The following is a 14,883-nucleotide window of genomic DNA, read 5'->3' as shown; positions in this document are numbered from 1 at the left end:
CTGATAGTTACTGGGTTAGAGTGAAGCAGAGTGAGATCTGGAGAAACAGACAACACCTTTTTGTGTTGTTTCCTAGTTCTTCAGGTATCTACGACACATTTGATGATAGAGCAGATGGCGAAAGCCAACCTTCATGTGCCAGAGATCTGAGGGCTAAAACCCCTCTTCCCATAGGTCTGCATATCGGGAATGAGATGCTCGTTAAGAAAGCAGAACCCGCAAGAGACGGGCAGGCAGAGCAACTAATAAGTGCTCAAGGTACAGGTCAAAGCAATGTTCAGGTAACTGGATCTAGCAGGGTCAGTAAACCACCCCACAGACTCAAAGATTATGAGGTTTAATTGAAGCCTGTTTGTAGTTACAGATACATATCGATGTCTAGCTCAAGTTCCGGTGCGAGAGGAGACCAGGGGTCCAGGGATGGGAGAGGAGTACCCTTCAAGGAGACTGACTGGTCCTCCAAGGCGGGTAAAGACGGCAGGAAACCCTCTGCCAGGATGGTGTATGGTCAGCCAGGTACTAAGCGTTGCTTCCTTTGCCAAGCTTTCAGGGACCATGTAGCAGCCACTTGCCCTAGAAACGTTTGCAACAAGTGTGGCAAGCCAGGATACTGGCTCAGGGAGTACACAGCACAGGTTTGTGATTGGTGTGCTTAAGATGGACATATGATGACAGCATGTCCAAATGGAGGTAAGGAATACTTTGCAGGTAGCAAGTGGAAGGCGAAGCCTTTCTCGGAGCCAGCGGCTAAGACTAGGCCGAGCCCTAGCTCTGTTGCCGGGAGGAGCTATGTTCAGGCAGCCCAGGATAAGCCCCGATCGTTCCTTTACCAGGTGAGCAGCTTTCTCGATGAGGTTCAGTCTGGTTTCATGTCGCGTGAAATCATCTTACAACGCAAACATGCCTTTTGTACATGGAGTACAGGAGAGCTATTACAGCTCTAGAGGTCGATGAGCGCCAGTTAGAGATTGGTAATGAACAGGAGTTCAAGGCTGTCTTGACGAACCTAGCTACCCTGGAGGACAAGGTTCTGAAGGACGCTAGGCTACCTGCTACCCAGGCTAAGGTAAAGTTGTCCTCAGACAACCAGCTGTTTGCCGGCGACGAGGCCTACTTGGCTCCCCACATCTCAAATCAGGGAGTGCAAAGCATGTTGTCCCGACAACAACCTGTTCTAGTCGTGAGGCTAGCAAGGCTCAGTCAGATCCACCTTCAGACAACCAGCTGTATGTTGGCGGGGAGGCCCACTTGCTTCCCCACACCTCAATTCAGGGAGGTGCAGAGGATGCTATCTTGACAACATCCTATACCAGCCCTGAGGCTAGCCATGCCGAAACAGGTGACATGGTAACCCAGGGGAGCATCTCTTGCGTTAAATTGGCGAAAGACAGGAGGCCCTGCTAGAGGCTAAAAAGCAAAAGATGCAAAAGATAACGATTTGTGAGTTTCTAGCCCGCAGTTCCTAACTCGGTTTGAAAACTGTGTAGCTGTGTTGGTGATTATAGGTAATCAGTAGTACCATGGACGTAAGAAAATAGTTTTGTATGGCTTTCAAAAGAAACCTTTGACATCAGTGTTAAACGTCCTGCTCTAGCGGGCAATATTTGTTTCTTTTTTGCATTTCTAAAGCAAGAGGCATCGTGGGCCAACATCGTGCCGCATGCTTGCAGTCAAAAATCTTTTTTAAAAATTAAGAATGGTTACTGGTGTTTTGCTGGTTCTGAAAATGCCTAGATTTATTTTAAATACAAGAAATATAAGGTATATATATAAAAGAGTGATAAAAACATAATACAATGTACATTGAAAAAATACCAAAAAGGTTTACTGCTCTTAATAAAAAGGTTACGCTGCTAAAAATAGATCCTAGACAGATGTTTTATAAGCAACTATGTTCTTGATGACGGTTTGTGTTGCAGCAGTGTCTTTTCGTGCAGTCTGTTAAATTTCTAATTGTAATTTTCCTTCGAAATATTGGACTAAGTTTTAGATTTTATTTTACTTATTTTAGGTGGTAGTCGTTGGCATAAAACTGGCGATTTCTAGGTTGAAATCAACAACCAAGTTATGTCTTTCTGAGGTTGTGATCTAAAGTTGATGTGACGTGATGCTGTCAAAATATCTCTATTTCATTTAATCAGCGGTAAAAGTTCACCATGACATTAATTTTATCATAATTTTTGTTACATCAACAAAATACATAGTTTATAAACTTATTATGCAACGCTTTACAAAGCAGAAAAGATCTTGCCATATTGTATTATTCTTAAACATTTTTTAAATCTTCATCAGATGTTCATTTTCAGTTTCATGTTTTACTAATCCATGATAGTATCACTGTATCACTAACGCATTAGACCAGCCTGCTGACATGGTTATAGGACCAAGACATGATTCTGAGTTAAGTAACTACTACCTAATGATTAGTATTCTTATACTGCACTTTTATATAAAAAGACTATGTCACGAAAATAATTTTGAGAACAATCAGTGTTGCATGGCTGTGCATAGTTACTATTTTAAAAATTTAAAACAGCACATCTTTTATATAGCGTGTAACTTGAATAAGATGACGGTTTTGTAGGCATGGCAATATTTGCTCTGCGTTTATATATAACATGCAACTTGCATAGCTTTATATATAAGTTGTATATGGTACTCTGTTTGCAGCTGGTAGATATGAAACTTAGGAAAATTCATTTAATGGACTCTCTTTCTTATAAAGGACAACAGACCATTGAAAATAGGTGAGCATGAAATACTTCACTAGGTTTGTCGATAAATCTTACAAAAAGCAACTGTTATTGCCTTTGCATTCTAACATAAATGATCTAATCCAAAAACTCACTGTTAGCAACAATATTTGTAGGAAGCTTGTTTCTGTTGAGAGGTTTGCTGATTATGCTATGACAGATAGTGAGATGGCAGCTATGCAACAAAAGGATTGTGTAAGCTGTGGACTGTATGTTATCAAGGTGTGTGACACTTTCATTCGTAGAGGTCTCTCAAGACTTCAACAATTATCAGTAGGAAACGTCTGGTTAAATTATTTATCTACACATTAACTATTACTAGGGAACGTAGTCTTATTCTGTCAATTTCCATTGTTAACCATAATGTTTTTTCAGCAAAATTAGTGTGATTCTTTGTAGGGGTTATGTAATAATCTTGAACTTTCTAGATATTTGGCACATTTTTTTGTTGTCAACTTATTAAAGAATAATTCTAAGAATCTCTATTTTTATATTGTTATTAATATTTTCAGCATGCATAATGATATGTTGAATCGTTTGAGCTAGAAAATAGAAAAGAAGGTGATACGTCTTTGAATCCTTCCACATACCGTAAAGAATTATTGGCAAGTATAAAGGTATGTGAAACAATAACTATTCTCAGCAGATTTAGCACATCTGTATATCTTGTATGTAAAGATATGTTAAGATACTTCCTCACTTATTCAGTTAAATTTTCTCAACCTGAACTAACAGCTTTTTAACATTTTTGCATTGAATTTTGTTTTTAACCAGTTGTCTTTATTTATGCTAGGAAGAGGGTCTAGTATTGGCGGATATTAAGCTCTCTATTGAAGCAGGTAAGTTGAAGATGTAAGCCACATACAGGCTAACAAGTTTTATATTTGTATCATGTTAATATCTAAAAATTATTTTACTGTGTTCACCAATCTAAAGCATGAGAACACTATTCTGATATCTTTAAATAGTATAGTATTGGTATCTATAGACATTACCCGCTTTATATATATCTAATGCATGTTCGTAACCCTTTGGCTACGGCACGCTTACGGCCGGGAAAATACCAGCGTACGGAGGCAATTACTAGGGCGATTTGAGCCTTCGACATGACTGCATAAAAACTGCAGTAACTTACATCACAATTCTGGTAGTTACATAAATTAATATGCATAGGAAAGCTGAGAAATTTATCTACAAGCTGATATTTTTTCTATGCAGATAGCTTGCAAATGCTTTCCAGCAAAAGTCTCAATTTGTTGAAGCTATTAATTTTTTTTTATACGCCATTTTCAATTGTATTTTCCTAATTGATAAATGTAATTGACAATGTTGTATAAATAATACTTGCACGGATTCATAGGTTCTCAACAATTTGCAAAAGAAATTGGTCGTCAAAGAGCATTTTAAGTGGTGTTATGAGCTCCGATGCATTGCGGGAGCGCCACTCGAAATTCTCAGTGCATGACCCAAAAGACCAGCGAAAAATGAAGGCCTGCCAATGTCCCCTAAACTTGGCTATAACTTACATGCAAACTGGAATAGAGCTATAAATAAATATGCATTTGAAAGTGTAGAAATTTCTCAAAAGGCAGCCATTTATTCCCTACAATTCGTTCCTGCAAATTTATTCGTCTGTGAATATTTCTATAAAGATTGTGATGTGTCAAAGTTGCCACCTTTTTATCATAAAACATCGATAACAAATACATTTTTGGAAGCAATAACTCTGTGAAAATGGTGTATGATAAGCATCTGCACAGTGTCATATGTTTGCAAGAGTTTGCAAAGAAACTGGTTGTCCAAATCCTCCTTTCCAAGCCAGCAAGCTTTCATCTATAGATATGAATTGACCAGGCAGCAAAACAGAATATAACCAGTCGCATATCATGGCAAAAACATCTTCTAACTTGAAAAATTTATTGCTAGCAGGCTGTTCAAAATTGTCAGCAAAATGCACAGTAGAAAGTAAACTTGTTTCTATTTTTTTTCTATTTTTAATTTTATTAAAAATCAGCATAGATAATAAAGGATTGTGGACTGTAAGACAACAGAGTAGGCGTTTTGAAAATACTTATATGCAAAACTAAATAAATAACTCGCCAAATATTTTTACCATCAACAGGCTCTGAAGCATCGCAATGTTTTTGGAGGCCATATTTATTCGTTTCGTTAAATATAAAATTTATAATGGCCGATGTTATAAAAAGCTTTAAGTATTAAAAATACTTACTTGTTTAAAAATTCGAACTTACTCCTGCAAAGCTGTCAGCAAAAGGTAATTCTTTTGGTTTTAAGTCAGCTCCTCTCTGAAATCTGTAAATACTCCTGGTTTCATCGCCGGCCATTTCTCTCTCACTTTCACAATCCAATTCACTCTGTTGATCTTATTTTTTACTTTCATCATCTTCCCCATGTTCTTCCGACTTGATATCCTCTTCTTCATTTCCAAACCAGTCGATGTCTTCCTCTAAACAAACTTTTTAGCACAGCTTGAACAACCGTGTGCGTTCATGATGAATAGATTTCCATAAAAGATCACATCTTTGCAAAGCGTATTGCTTGCACATGCGTATTAGGGATTATTTATAGCCTCAAACCAGTATTACAAAGCCAACCGAAATTGATCAAATTACTAATTTAATATTTTAATGCTGTTTTTTAATAAATAATATATTTTAAAAAAGGTCTATCAAAGGCCAAATTATTTCGGGATTTTCGGGATCCGTACGCTGAGCCAGTGCTCGTTATCTGGGCTTTTACGGATTTCGTAAGCAAAGGGTTAACTAGATCGAAACTTTGTGAAGTAGTCTGTAACGCTTTCTATTTATTTATTTGTGTAATAGCCAAGGAAGAATCCACCAGAGAAGGAGCAGTGAAGTGTTTCACGACAACAGAAAATCATGAAGCTACCAACTGGAATGGCTAGGAGCTTACAGAAAACCCTGTGGAATTTCCTGCTGTCTTACTAGATGCTCAGCTTATGTGTTATAAAATCAAGTACCTGAAGCGCTATAAAACACACTTTACCACTTATGGTGTTTTTAATGTAGTTCCAGCCGAAGATTACAAACATTGTCGACAGGAGCATATATCTGGAATGTATGATGGTATTCAGATGGTAAATGAGACCATTTTATATTATTTGAAAGAGAGTAGCTCTGACTATCAGGTCATTAGTCAGCAACTTATTAGACTGAGTCCAGCTGTACTATATATAGAAGCTTACGAGTCATGGTGTAAGAAGTTGACTCCAGAACATGACAATAGTAAGCCATCTCCAGCATATTATGGTATGGAAAAATCCATTACGCATAGCTAAACATATGTTTTCCTGTTATGCTTTCCAATGTACACATGTATGTATGTATGTTTTAAAACAAAATTTTATTGTTTGTTCACACTGGACTATTGTAGTGTATTACCTGTTATTTGATGCCCGGATCCAGCAGTAACTACTGTTTTACTAACTTTTATGTTGCATACATTTATATAGTTTAGCCATCCTGTATTTCTAGTCAGTTTGTTTGCATTAGTGAAATATGCATCAAGGCAGTGTGTACTCAACTGTACTCAGTGTGTACTTTTTCTTTATACAATTTTGCAACTTGGTGTATTCAACTTTTTCAACGGTTTTTCTATTTGGTACATATTATATTTCGTTGAGAGATGCTATGTAAATCTAAATAATATATTACATTATTATTATTTTATAACTTTTACATGCAACGTACAATGATAATACCTTCTCATAACTCTAAGCTTTAGTTTGTATGAAGTCATAAAACTTTTATGTAGCCAGGCTAATACTTGCTGTTCAAGTCCATGAAGTTGAAATAAGATAACTATTTTGTAGCCAGGCTAACAATTGCTGAAAAGTCAGAATCTAACATGTATTTTATTGGAAATATAACTGTTTTGTAGCTAGGCTAATATTTGCTGAAAATTCGGGGTCCAATGTGTGTTTAATAGAAATATAACTGTTTTGTAGCTAGGCTAATAATTGCTGAAAAGTCAGGTTCTAATATGTATTTAATAGAAATATAACTGTTTTGTAGCTAGGCTAATAATTGCTGAAAAGTCGGATTCCAATATGTATTTAATAGCAATATAACTGTTTTGTAGCTAGGCTAATAATTGCTGAAAAGCCAGGTTCTAATTTGTATTGTAATCAGAAGAAAAAGTATAACTGTTTTGTGGGCAAGCCAAAGCCTGCTGTAGTCATATAAAACTAGAAATTCCACTGTCATACAGCCCACGACCAAAGAGATGGCCAGAGATATTGGCAAAAAAATAAAGGGTACTGATGGTTGAGAAATGCAATATTAGCAATCAAATGGCTCTGCAGTGCAATAGGATAACTGCAATGGTAGCTGTAATGTACTGGGTGTGGGTGTGATTATATACGACAATAAGCAATAATGAATGGAAAAGATGTTTATATTTTCCCCCTGCAACAGGAAAAATGCAATATTGGCCAATATTAGAAGTAAAATGCACTGATATTCTTAGAATAGTCAATTTTATTAATATAGTAGTAATAGAAAACCAATACACAATTTTGTTTACATTTCAAAACGTCATAGGTAGCAATATCGAGAAGTTGTGGTATTTATATAGGTTTTTAGAAAATTTATTTAAAAAGTGTTTGGTCATGACAAACAACAACAATGAAAGGAAATATTACATGTTTATATCTCTCCCTTGCAATAGGAGAAATGCAATGTTGGCCAATATTATAAGTAAAATGCACTGATATTATTGAAATAACCAATATTGTTAATATAGTAATACAGCAATAATAGAAAACCTATGAGCGTTCATGCGTCTCGAAGATTTCTGCAAACTGCAGCAAAATAAAAGCTGTTATAAAAGTGTTATAAAGCTGTAGGCCTAATTTACTGTAATGTATGTAATTCAACAACAATAAAGAAATATGTTTATTATAACTCTGAAATGCAAAATTAGAAGTAAAATGGCAAGCTACTGTGTACTATACACAGTTTGAAAGTTGGTTGCGTTGAATGTAGAATGGTTTTGATAAGCGATCTTTAACAGAAAGCGGGTAGGAGCATTCACGCGTATAAAAATGTAGCAAAATAAAAAATGTTCTCGTCATGAAGGGGCGTTGTAGTTCGGCCCTAGCTTGTACATAAGTTGTAAAGAATTTCGGCTAACGTTTCAAATAATGAAACCTTCGGTGATTGGACAAAAAACACAGGCTGATAAACTGTGTACCACAATTTCGTACCTGTAAATCGGTCTACACCTCAAACGGTCTACGTTTATTACAGAAACCTTCGAATAAATTCGAATACAAGTAAAAATGGCCATAGACTGATGAAATGAGCACGGTTTTCTCGTGAAATGCGCACTGCTAAATAGTTCTACAATCGGTCGCACGGCTTTATTGGCGTTTCAATTTTCTGTCTTAACTTTTATTAAACCGAGCTTTTCAAGCTTTTTGTGGCAATTTTCGTTCAAATTAATCTGTCTATTTGTGTATAATCCGATCAGATGGGTAAGTTTTAAAATAATACCGACGGTTGACAAAGACTTGGTAACATATTTAAATAGGTTTAAATGTGTTTTGTATCGTTATTATACTTTAACGACTTTACATTCCGATGCTTAAATTTTTTGATGAAATTTCTTGAAGAGGGTTCGTCTCATTGTTGATGAATAATTTTCGTAAGTTGTGTGCACATGCATTTATCATAAAAACTCCCACACTTCCGCTCCGCTCGTGTGCTCGTGGGATAACCGCTTTGCAATGTAGTACATACGTAACAGTTTGTAATAATAGTAGTATCAATGTACAAGCCGTATTCAAGAGTATACTAAAAACCATTTACAAGAACAGCCTACTACAACTATGCAGTACAGTTAGCATTAATAGTTTTGTAGTTCCGTAGAAACGACTTTGTCAACGTGCCGTTACTTAATTTATTTCTGTGTACATTCCGCAACCGAGTTAGGAATTGCGGCTAAAAACTCACAAATCGTTATCTTTTTTAGATCTGACCTTTGCTGTTACTACAATATGGTGGGTCAGGTATAATGGGAGTGGCTCAAAATCTGGTCAGTTTCTGGGTCGTTTCGTAGAGGTGGAGCTTAATCCGGAAATGCAAATGTTTTGTCGGCACTAAGCGACGAGGTTTTAGGCGAGTGCCAATGTTTAGTTGGTTAGAAATTGAGTCTGTAATCTTTTTATTTTTTGTAACAAAATAAAGCATAAAAATCTTTTTAGGCAAATCTTTAATTAAAAATATGAGTTCTTTCATCAAACTAGCATAACGTATTCACATAGCCGTTTATCGTAGTTTTGTCGTGTTAAGACCAAATAGTAACATGCTCACGAAACGGAAAAAAATCTTCTCAAAAATACATCATTTATTTTTCTGTTTTGTTTATACAGTGTATATGAAAAATATCTTACATACATTGTAATATGATTGCACTTACATGTATGCAACGCGGTATTACATAAGTTATTGAATATTTGTGATTATGTTCTAACCAAATAAAATGCACATTGAAACAATTGTCTACTTTGCTACCATTCTGAGAGCTAAAGAAGATTATATTTCATTTTAGTGTAACTATTTATGTTAGCATATCGTGAGACAAAGATTGTGAAAAGGTAACAGAAGACATTATTCTATCTTATCTTTACTGCAAACACCGACTTCTCCAACAACTAACTTTATTTAGATTTTGAACATGACCGCACTCTGTAGGTATTCATTTGTCAATTTGCTTATATATTTATTATTTGAGTACAGCAATGTGTGACCAAAAAACTTTTCTTGATTTGTTGGGCAAAAAATATTTTCTTGCTGTTGGCATGATGATGTATTTTCTTGCTCCAATATAAATAATACATGTGGCAATTGTTGTGCATCATTGTTAGCAGCTCTCCCGTTACCTTCACAAGCACAATGTAGCCAATTCTGGAAAATCAGAGGGCAGCACACAAAACCTTTAGCATGATGTATGTCTATTGGCAGTGCTGACGTTATACAGCATACATTGTTTGAAAAGTCGATGCGCAATGACAAAATGTCTGGTGATGGACCACTGGAACAATGATAAGAAGTAGGTTGTTTCAGTTATCGGACGAATCTATCATGATAAATTGTTAAGTTTAATAATTTTACTTTATTTGATATAAAAAGAAAATGTTGCACATACCTTAATTACTACCACATCAGCACCAAAACCATAAAAGGCCTCTAGCAAGCACAAATGAGAACAGAATAACACAGTAGAAAAGGGCCACATATACTACATGTAGATATGTAAAAATAAGTGAATATAAGTCTGGGTTATTTGTTAAAAAAATCAGTGTAGAAAATCCTGAATGTTGTATATATGCAGGTAAGGTTTAATTTGATCAATATATTCACTCAAAATTGAGCACAGTACCAAGCTGAAACAGTTTGAGTTTTTGCATATAAAAGTATTCCTATCTAGAACAAGTTTGTTCTCTATGACTGCAGATAAATTGGCAATGAGGTGGAGGGCACACCAGATGCCCTCCGGCGTGCCCTCCCCTCATTGCCAGTTCACCCACAACTATAGGGAACAAACTTGTTCTATGTTTTATGCCTATCTAGATAAGATTTTAATTATATTATAAATTAATTTACAATTTTAAAATTTATAATTTAATTTATAATTATAACTGCATGCATTATAAAGCCTCAGGGAGCATTTTTGCTCTGTTATTTCTTACTCCCTACAAACTCCTCTTGGAGATCCTTGATCTAAAATAAAAACAATCATAGCATGTGTATTTACATCTCCTTGAACTTGTAAAGTGCTGTGAATGCAGTATTCAAGTGGCATTATTTGCGACAATTTTTGACTTTGACAGGAATATTATTTGTTAATTTAATGAAGTAATTTGGAAAGTTACATTAGACATTGTGATTAGCTGGAAGTTAATTTGGCGATCTCAAAGAATCGGGCAAATCTGCTTTTGCTAGTTTCTGATTTTATTACTGTTTTTACAGTAGTAGTTTTATTTCACAATTATTTCCTGGCTGCATATATTTTCTCCGATCCTACATTGCTCAACCGACTTAACCCATAGAGTTGACTTGTAGAAGACAACAGCGACATTAGTCCAAGTACTCAGTCTATGAATCGGACGGTGTTGTGCCACCTTGTTATCAATTTCTAAAAGAGTTGATAACAACTCCAGAGATGCTCCCAAATCCTGATTAGAGATTTGCAAATCACATCAAATTACCAATCATGAGATTGGCATCAAAGCACCTTGAAAATGGGTTACCAAGCTTGTAAATTAAATCAAATTAAAACCGTCAATTACATAGTGGATGATGGTTTTAATTTCATTTTATTTGAAAGCTGAGCAGTCACCCTTCTAAGTGATTGGATTTGGAGCAAAACGCATGCCAGCGACTTGGACATGTTAGCATAAAACACATGTTAAAGAGATTGGGTGATAATTAGATGGCAGAAAGGAATCTGCTACCTTTATTCTTAAAGATGAGTTTAGCAGTAGCAGTTTTCTAATCCTTTGGGACAGTGTGGGTGGAGAAAGAGTGCTGCATTAACTTTGTGAAAATCTGTGCGATATAGGGGGCCAGGTGCTTCAGTAGTGAGGGTAAATCATATTTAACTTTGAGCATATGCTACGACTACCTAAAATTTTCAAAATTGATAAAAATGGGTAATTTAAAATGTTTTATTTTCCACGAATCTATTTTGTGGTTAGGTATTACCCCTACACTGTAGAAATTCAAGGTTTGCTGATTATTGGTTTGTTATCCGCGATCGACCCATATCTGAAATAAAAACTTATGCCAAAAACCAAACAAGGCAACGCAACCGGCCAGTGAGAACTGTGTTAGCCCCGAAATCCAGGCTATAGCACAATCCGGACAGAGCGTGATCATTAAACCCTGTCCATATGATGGCCGCTTCCTATCCTGTGGAAGTTTATACCTTTGGTTTACATAAGTTAAGGGAAACGAAAAGCTTGAAGGTCAAATTAGATTTATTTTTTTTAAACCAGTAAGGTTTATGCTGCAGAGAAAAAATAAAAACTATTATGCATGTCTAAAATAGAACAGAAATACACTTACTATCATAAGGGCAGTTTGTCTGTTTGTTCATCCATTTTCAGCAGACAGGGTTAGAGGTTGGGATAAATGATTGATTATTCAACAAAGTGGTGAGTGCTCAGGGTTGTGGCATGCTTGACTGCTCTTCTGATTGTCTGAGGTGCAATCTCATCTAGTACACTTTTTCCTTCAACAACCACATGTGGCTACACAAGGACAGGGGGCACAGCTCCTACTATAGTAAAGACTAAAAACTCAGAACATCTGATAACATATAGATTCTTCGTCTTTTTACATAGGGCTCATATAAAAAGACATTAAAAATCAATAGAGCTACTTCAACCTCCAAAACCAGAGTCATCTGCTCTCATTTAACGATCATACATTTTGGTAGGCATACATGCATATATCTTTAATGTATACTGTGTCACAAAGTAGGAAATCAAATACAACACACTGCTGACCACAATTGTGTATCATTTCAATATAGAGAACAGGTATATAGAGAGCACAGACATACATAGCATGACTAAAGAGAAATGGGTGAAGGGAACATGACAATAAAACATGGTTATAGAGAACATGGCTATGGAGTAGAAGGTTACAGAGCACATGGTTATAAAGAACATGGCTGTAAAGTGGAAGGCTATAGAGAACATGGTTATAGAAAACATGGCTATAGGGAACATGGCTATGGAGTGGAAGGTTACAGAGAATATGGTTATAGAGAACATGGCTGTAAAGTGGAAGGTTACAGAGAATATGGTTATAGAGAACATGGCTATAGAATGAAAGGTTACAGAGAACATGGTTATAGAGAACATGGCTGTAAAGTGGAAGGCTATAGAGAACATGGTTATAGAAAACATGGCTATAGGGAACATGGCTATAGGGAACATGGCTATGGAGTGGAAGGTTACAGAGAATATGATTATAGAGAACATGGCTGTAAAGTGGAAGGTTACAGAGAATATGGTTATAGAGAACATGGCTATGGAGTGGAAGGTTACAGAGAATATGATTATAGAGAACATGGCTGTAAAGTGGAAGGTTACAGAGAATATGGTTATAGAGAACATGGCTATGGAGTGGAAGGTTACAGAGAACATGGCTGTAAAGTGGAAGGCTATAGAGAACATGGTTATAGAGAACATGGCTATAGGGAACATGGCTATGGAGTGGAAGGTTACAGAGAATATGGTTATAGAGAACATGGCTGTAAAGTGGAAGGTTACAGAGAATATGGTTATATAGAACATGGCTATGGAGTGGAAGGTTACAGAGAACATGGCTGTAAAGTGGAAGGCTATAGAGAACATGGTTATAGAGAACATGGCTATAGAGAACATGGCTATGGAGTGGAAGGTTACAGAGAATATGGTTATAGAGAACATGGCTATAGAGAACATGGTTATAGAGAACATGGCTATGGAGTGGAAGGTTACAGAGAACATGGTTATAGAGAACATGGCTGTAAGGTGGAAGGTTATAGAGAACATGGTTATAGAGAACATGGCTTTGGAGTGGAAGGCTACAGGGAATATGGTTATAGAGAATAAGGCAATGGGGAACTTGGTGGAAGAGACAATGGCGGTAGAGGATGTCGTTATGATGAGCAAGATTGTTGATAACATGGCTATAGATGTCATGACTATTAAAACATGGGTACAGGGAACATGGCTATAGATGCCATGACTATATAAACATGGCCACAGAGAACATGGCTATAGAGGCCATGACTATAGAAACATGGCCACAGGGAACATGGTTATAGATGCCGTGAATATAGAAACATGGCCACAGGGAACATGGTTATAGATGCCATGATTATTAAAAAATGGCTACAGGGAACATGGTTATAGAGGCCATGACCATAGAAACATGGCCACAGAGAACATGGTTGTAAAAAAACTGAATGTAGAGATCATGACTTTATGGAACATGTTTATGGACACTAGGTTTTGGGAACACGGCTAAAAATAATATGGAAATGATGATAACGATTATACAGAATATCGCCATAGAAAACATGGCTGTAGAGAACATGGATATAGACCAAATAGTTATAGAGAAAACGATCATAAAGAACATGGTTATAAAAAACAAGGTGGTCGAGAACATGGTTATAGATGGAATAGGATTTTTTAGCGCCGACTTTTGGCGCAAGACCTTTTGGCGTGACAGTTCCTGTTACAGGAGGTCTTGGCGCAGCAATCTGGCCGCAGGTTATGAGTTCACAATTTATCTCTATCTTTCACCATGAGTTATAACAGCTAGACAAATTTTAAGCAAAGCAAAAAAGAAACGGCACAATTTATGTATTTGAGATATGCAATTCATGAGGCCCTTTAATTGAATTTGTTAATACGAATGTAAACATTCATGTAATTAACGAAATAGTGATTCAAAGTGAGAAAGTGATTGAAGCCAGAATTGTCATAATAAAATCACGAGTGAAATACTGAACAAGCAAAATATATTGAACCGAAGTGAATTTCAGTTTATTTTTTCTCGTGTATTATGTATCTACTATATAAACGGCAATCGTTTACCCGCTACTAACGGGTAATAGTCCTCCTTTAACGGGAATCGCCGGTAATACATGCCCCTATACATAACCCAGAGCCGTATGCTTTTACAGAATTACCTATTCATCAGTTTTACACTAAAACACGTCACCTCTGGTTAGCGCGTGCCTCTTTACGGCGCCCCACGACACTGGTCCGTTTGAAACAGTAAATTTGCTGCCGTGCTATAAAGCACCGTCCTGAGTTCGGCTGCCTATACAGCTATACAAATGTACTAATCATTAAATAAAATAAATTAATGAATAGTAATTTACATGCGATTAATTTTTACTGCCAACGTGTACCGAGAAGGTCACGCGAACGTTGGTTTCTTGCGGTCACTGGAAAACGCACTTCGCTCCTACTAAATTTCTACATAAAAAAGGTAAGTATTTCTTAATCAATGTTGTATTGTATATGAATTGCCACACTTCCATTACATAACTCTTTCACTTGCATTCGTGTACAAAT

General features: G+C 36.3%; 2 protein-coding genes across 2 annotated transcripts; both read left to right on the top strand.

The window, feature by feature from the left end:
• Positions 1 to 12,652: 12,652 nt before the first annotated feature.
• LOC137388212 (uncharacterized) lies at positions 12,653 to 13,099 on the top strand. Its single transcript, XM_068074716.1, has one exon. It carries the CDS (start codon positions 12,653 to 12,655, stop codon positions 13,097 to 13,099), a length of 447 nt encoding a protein of 148 aa, XP_067930817.1.
• Positions 13,100 to 13,102: 3 nt separating this feature from the next.
• Positions 13,103 to 13,531, top strand: LOC137388211 (serum response factor-binding protein 1-like). Its single transcript, XM_068074715.1, has one exon. The coding sequence runs from the start codon at positions 13,103 to 13,105 to the stop codon at positions 13,529 to 13,531; it is 429 nt and encodes a 142-aa protein (XP_067930816.1).
• The last annotated feature ends 1,352 nt before the right edge of the window (positions 13,532 to 14,883 follow it).

Source organism: Watersipora subatra, chromosome 2, assembly GCF_963576615.1.
Source record: "Watersipora subatra chromosome 2, tzWatSuba1.1, whole genome shotgun sequence".
NCBI lineage: Eukaryota > Metazoa > Bryozoa > Gymnolaemata > Cheilostomatida > Watersiporidae > Watersipora > Watersipora subatra.
The sequence above is the reverse complement of the archived record's forward strand: the minus strand, read 5'-3'. Positions and strand labels throughout refer to the sequence as shown.

What these genes read in the sequence shown, in the direction of transcription:
- LOC137388212 (XM_068074716.1), top strand. Translation starts at nt 12,653, where the DNA reads ATGGTTATAGAGAACATGGCTGTAAAGTGGAAGGCTATAGAGAACATG.
- LOC137388211 (XM_068074715.1), top strand. Translation starts at nt 13,103, where the DNA reads ATGGCTATGGAGTGGAAGGTTACAGAGAACATGGCTGTAAAGTGGAAG.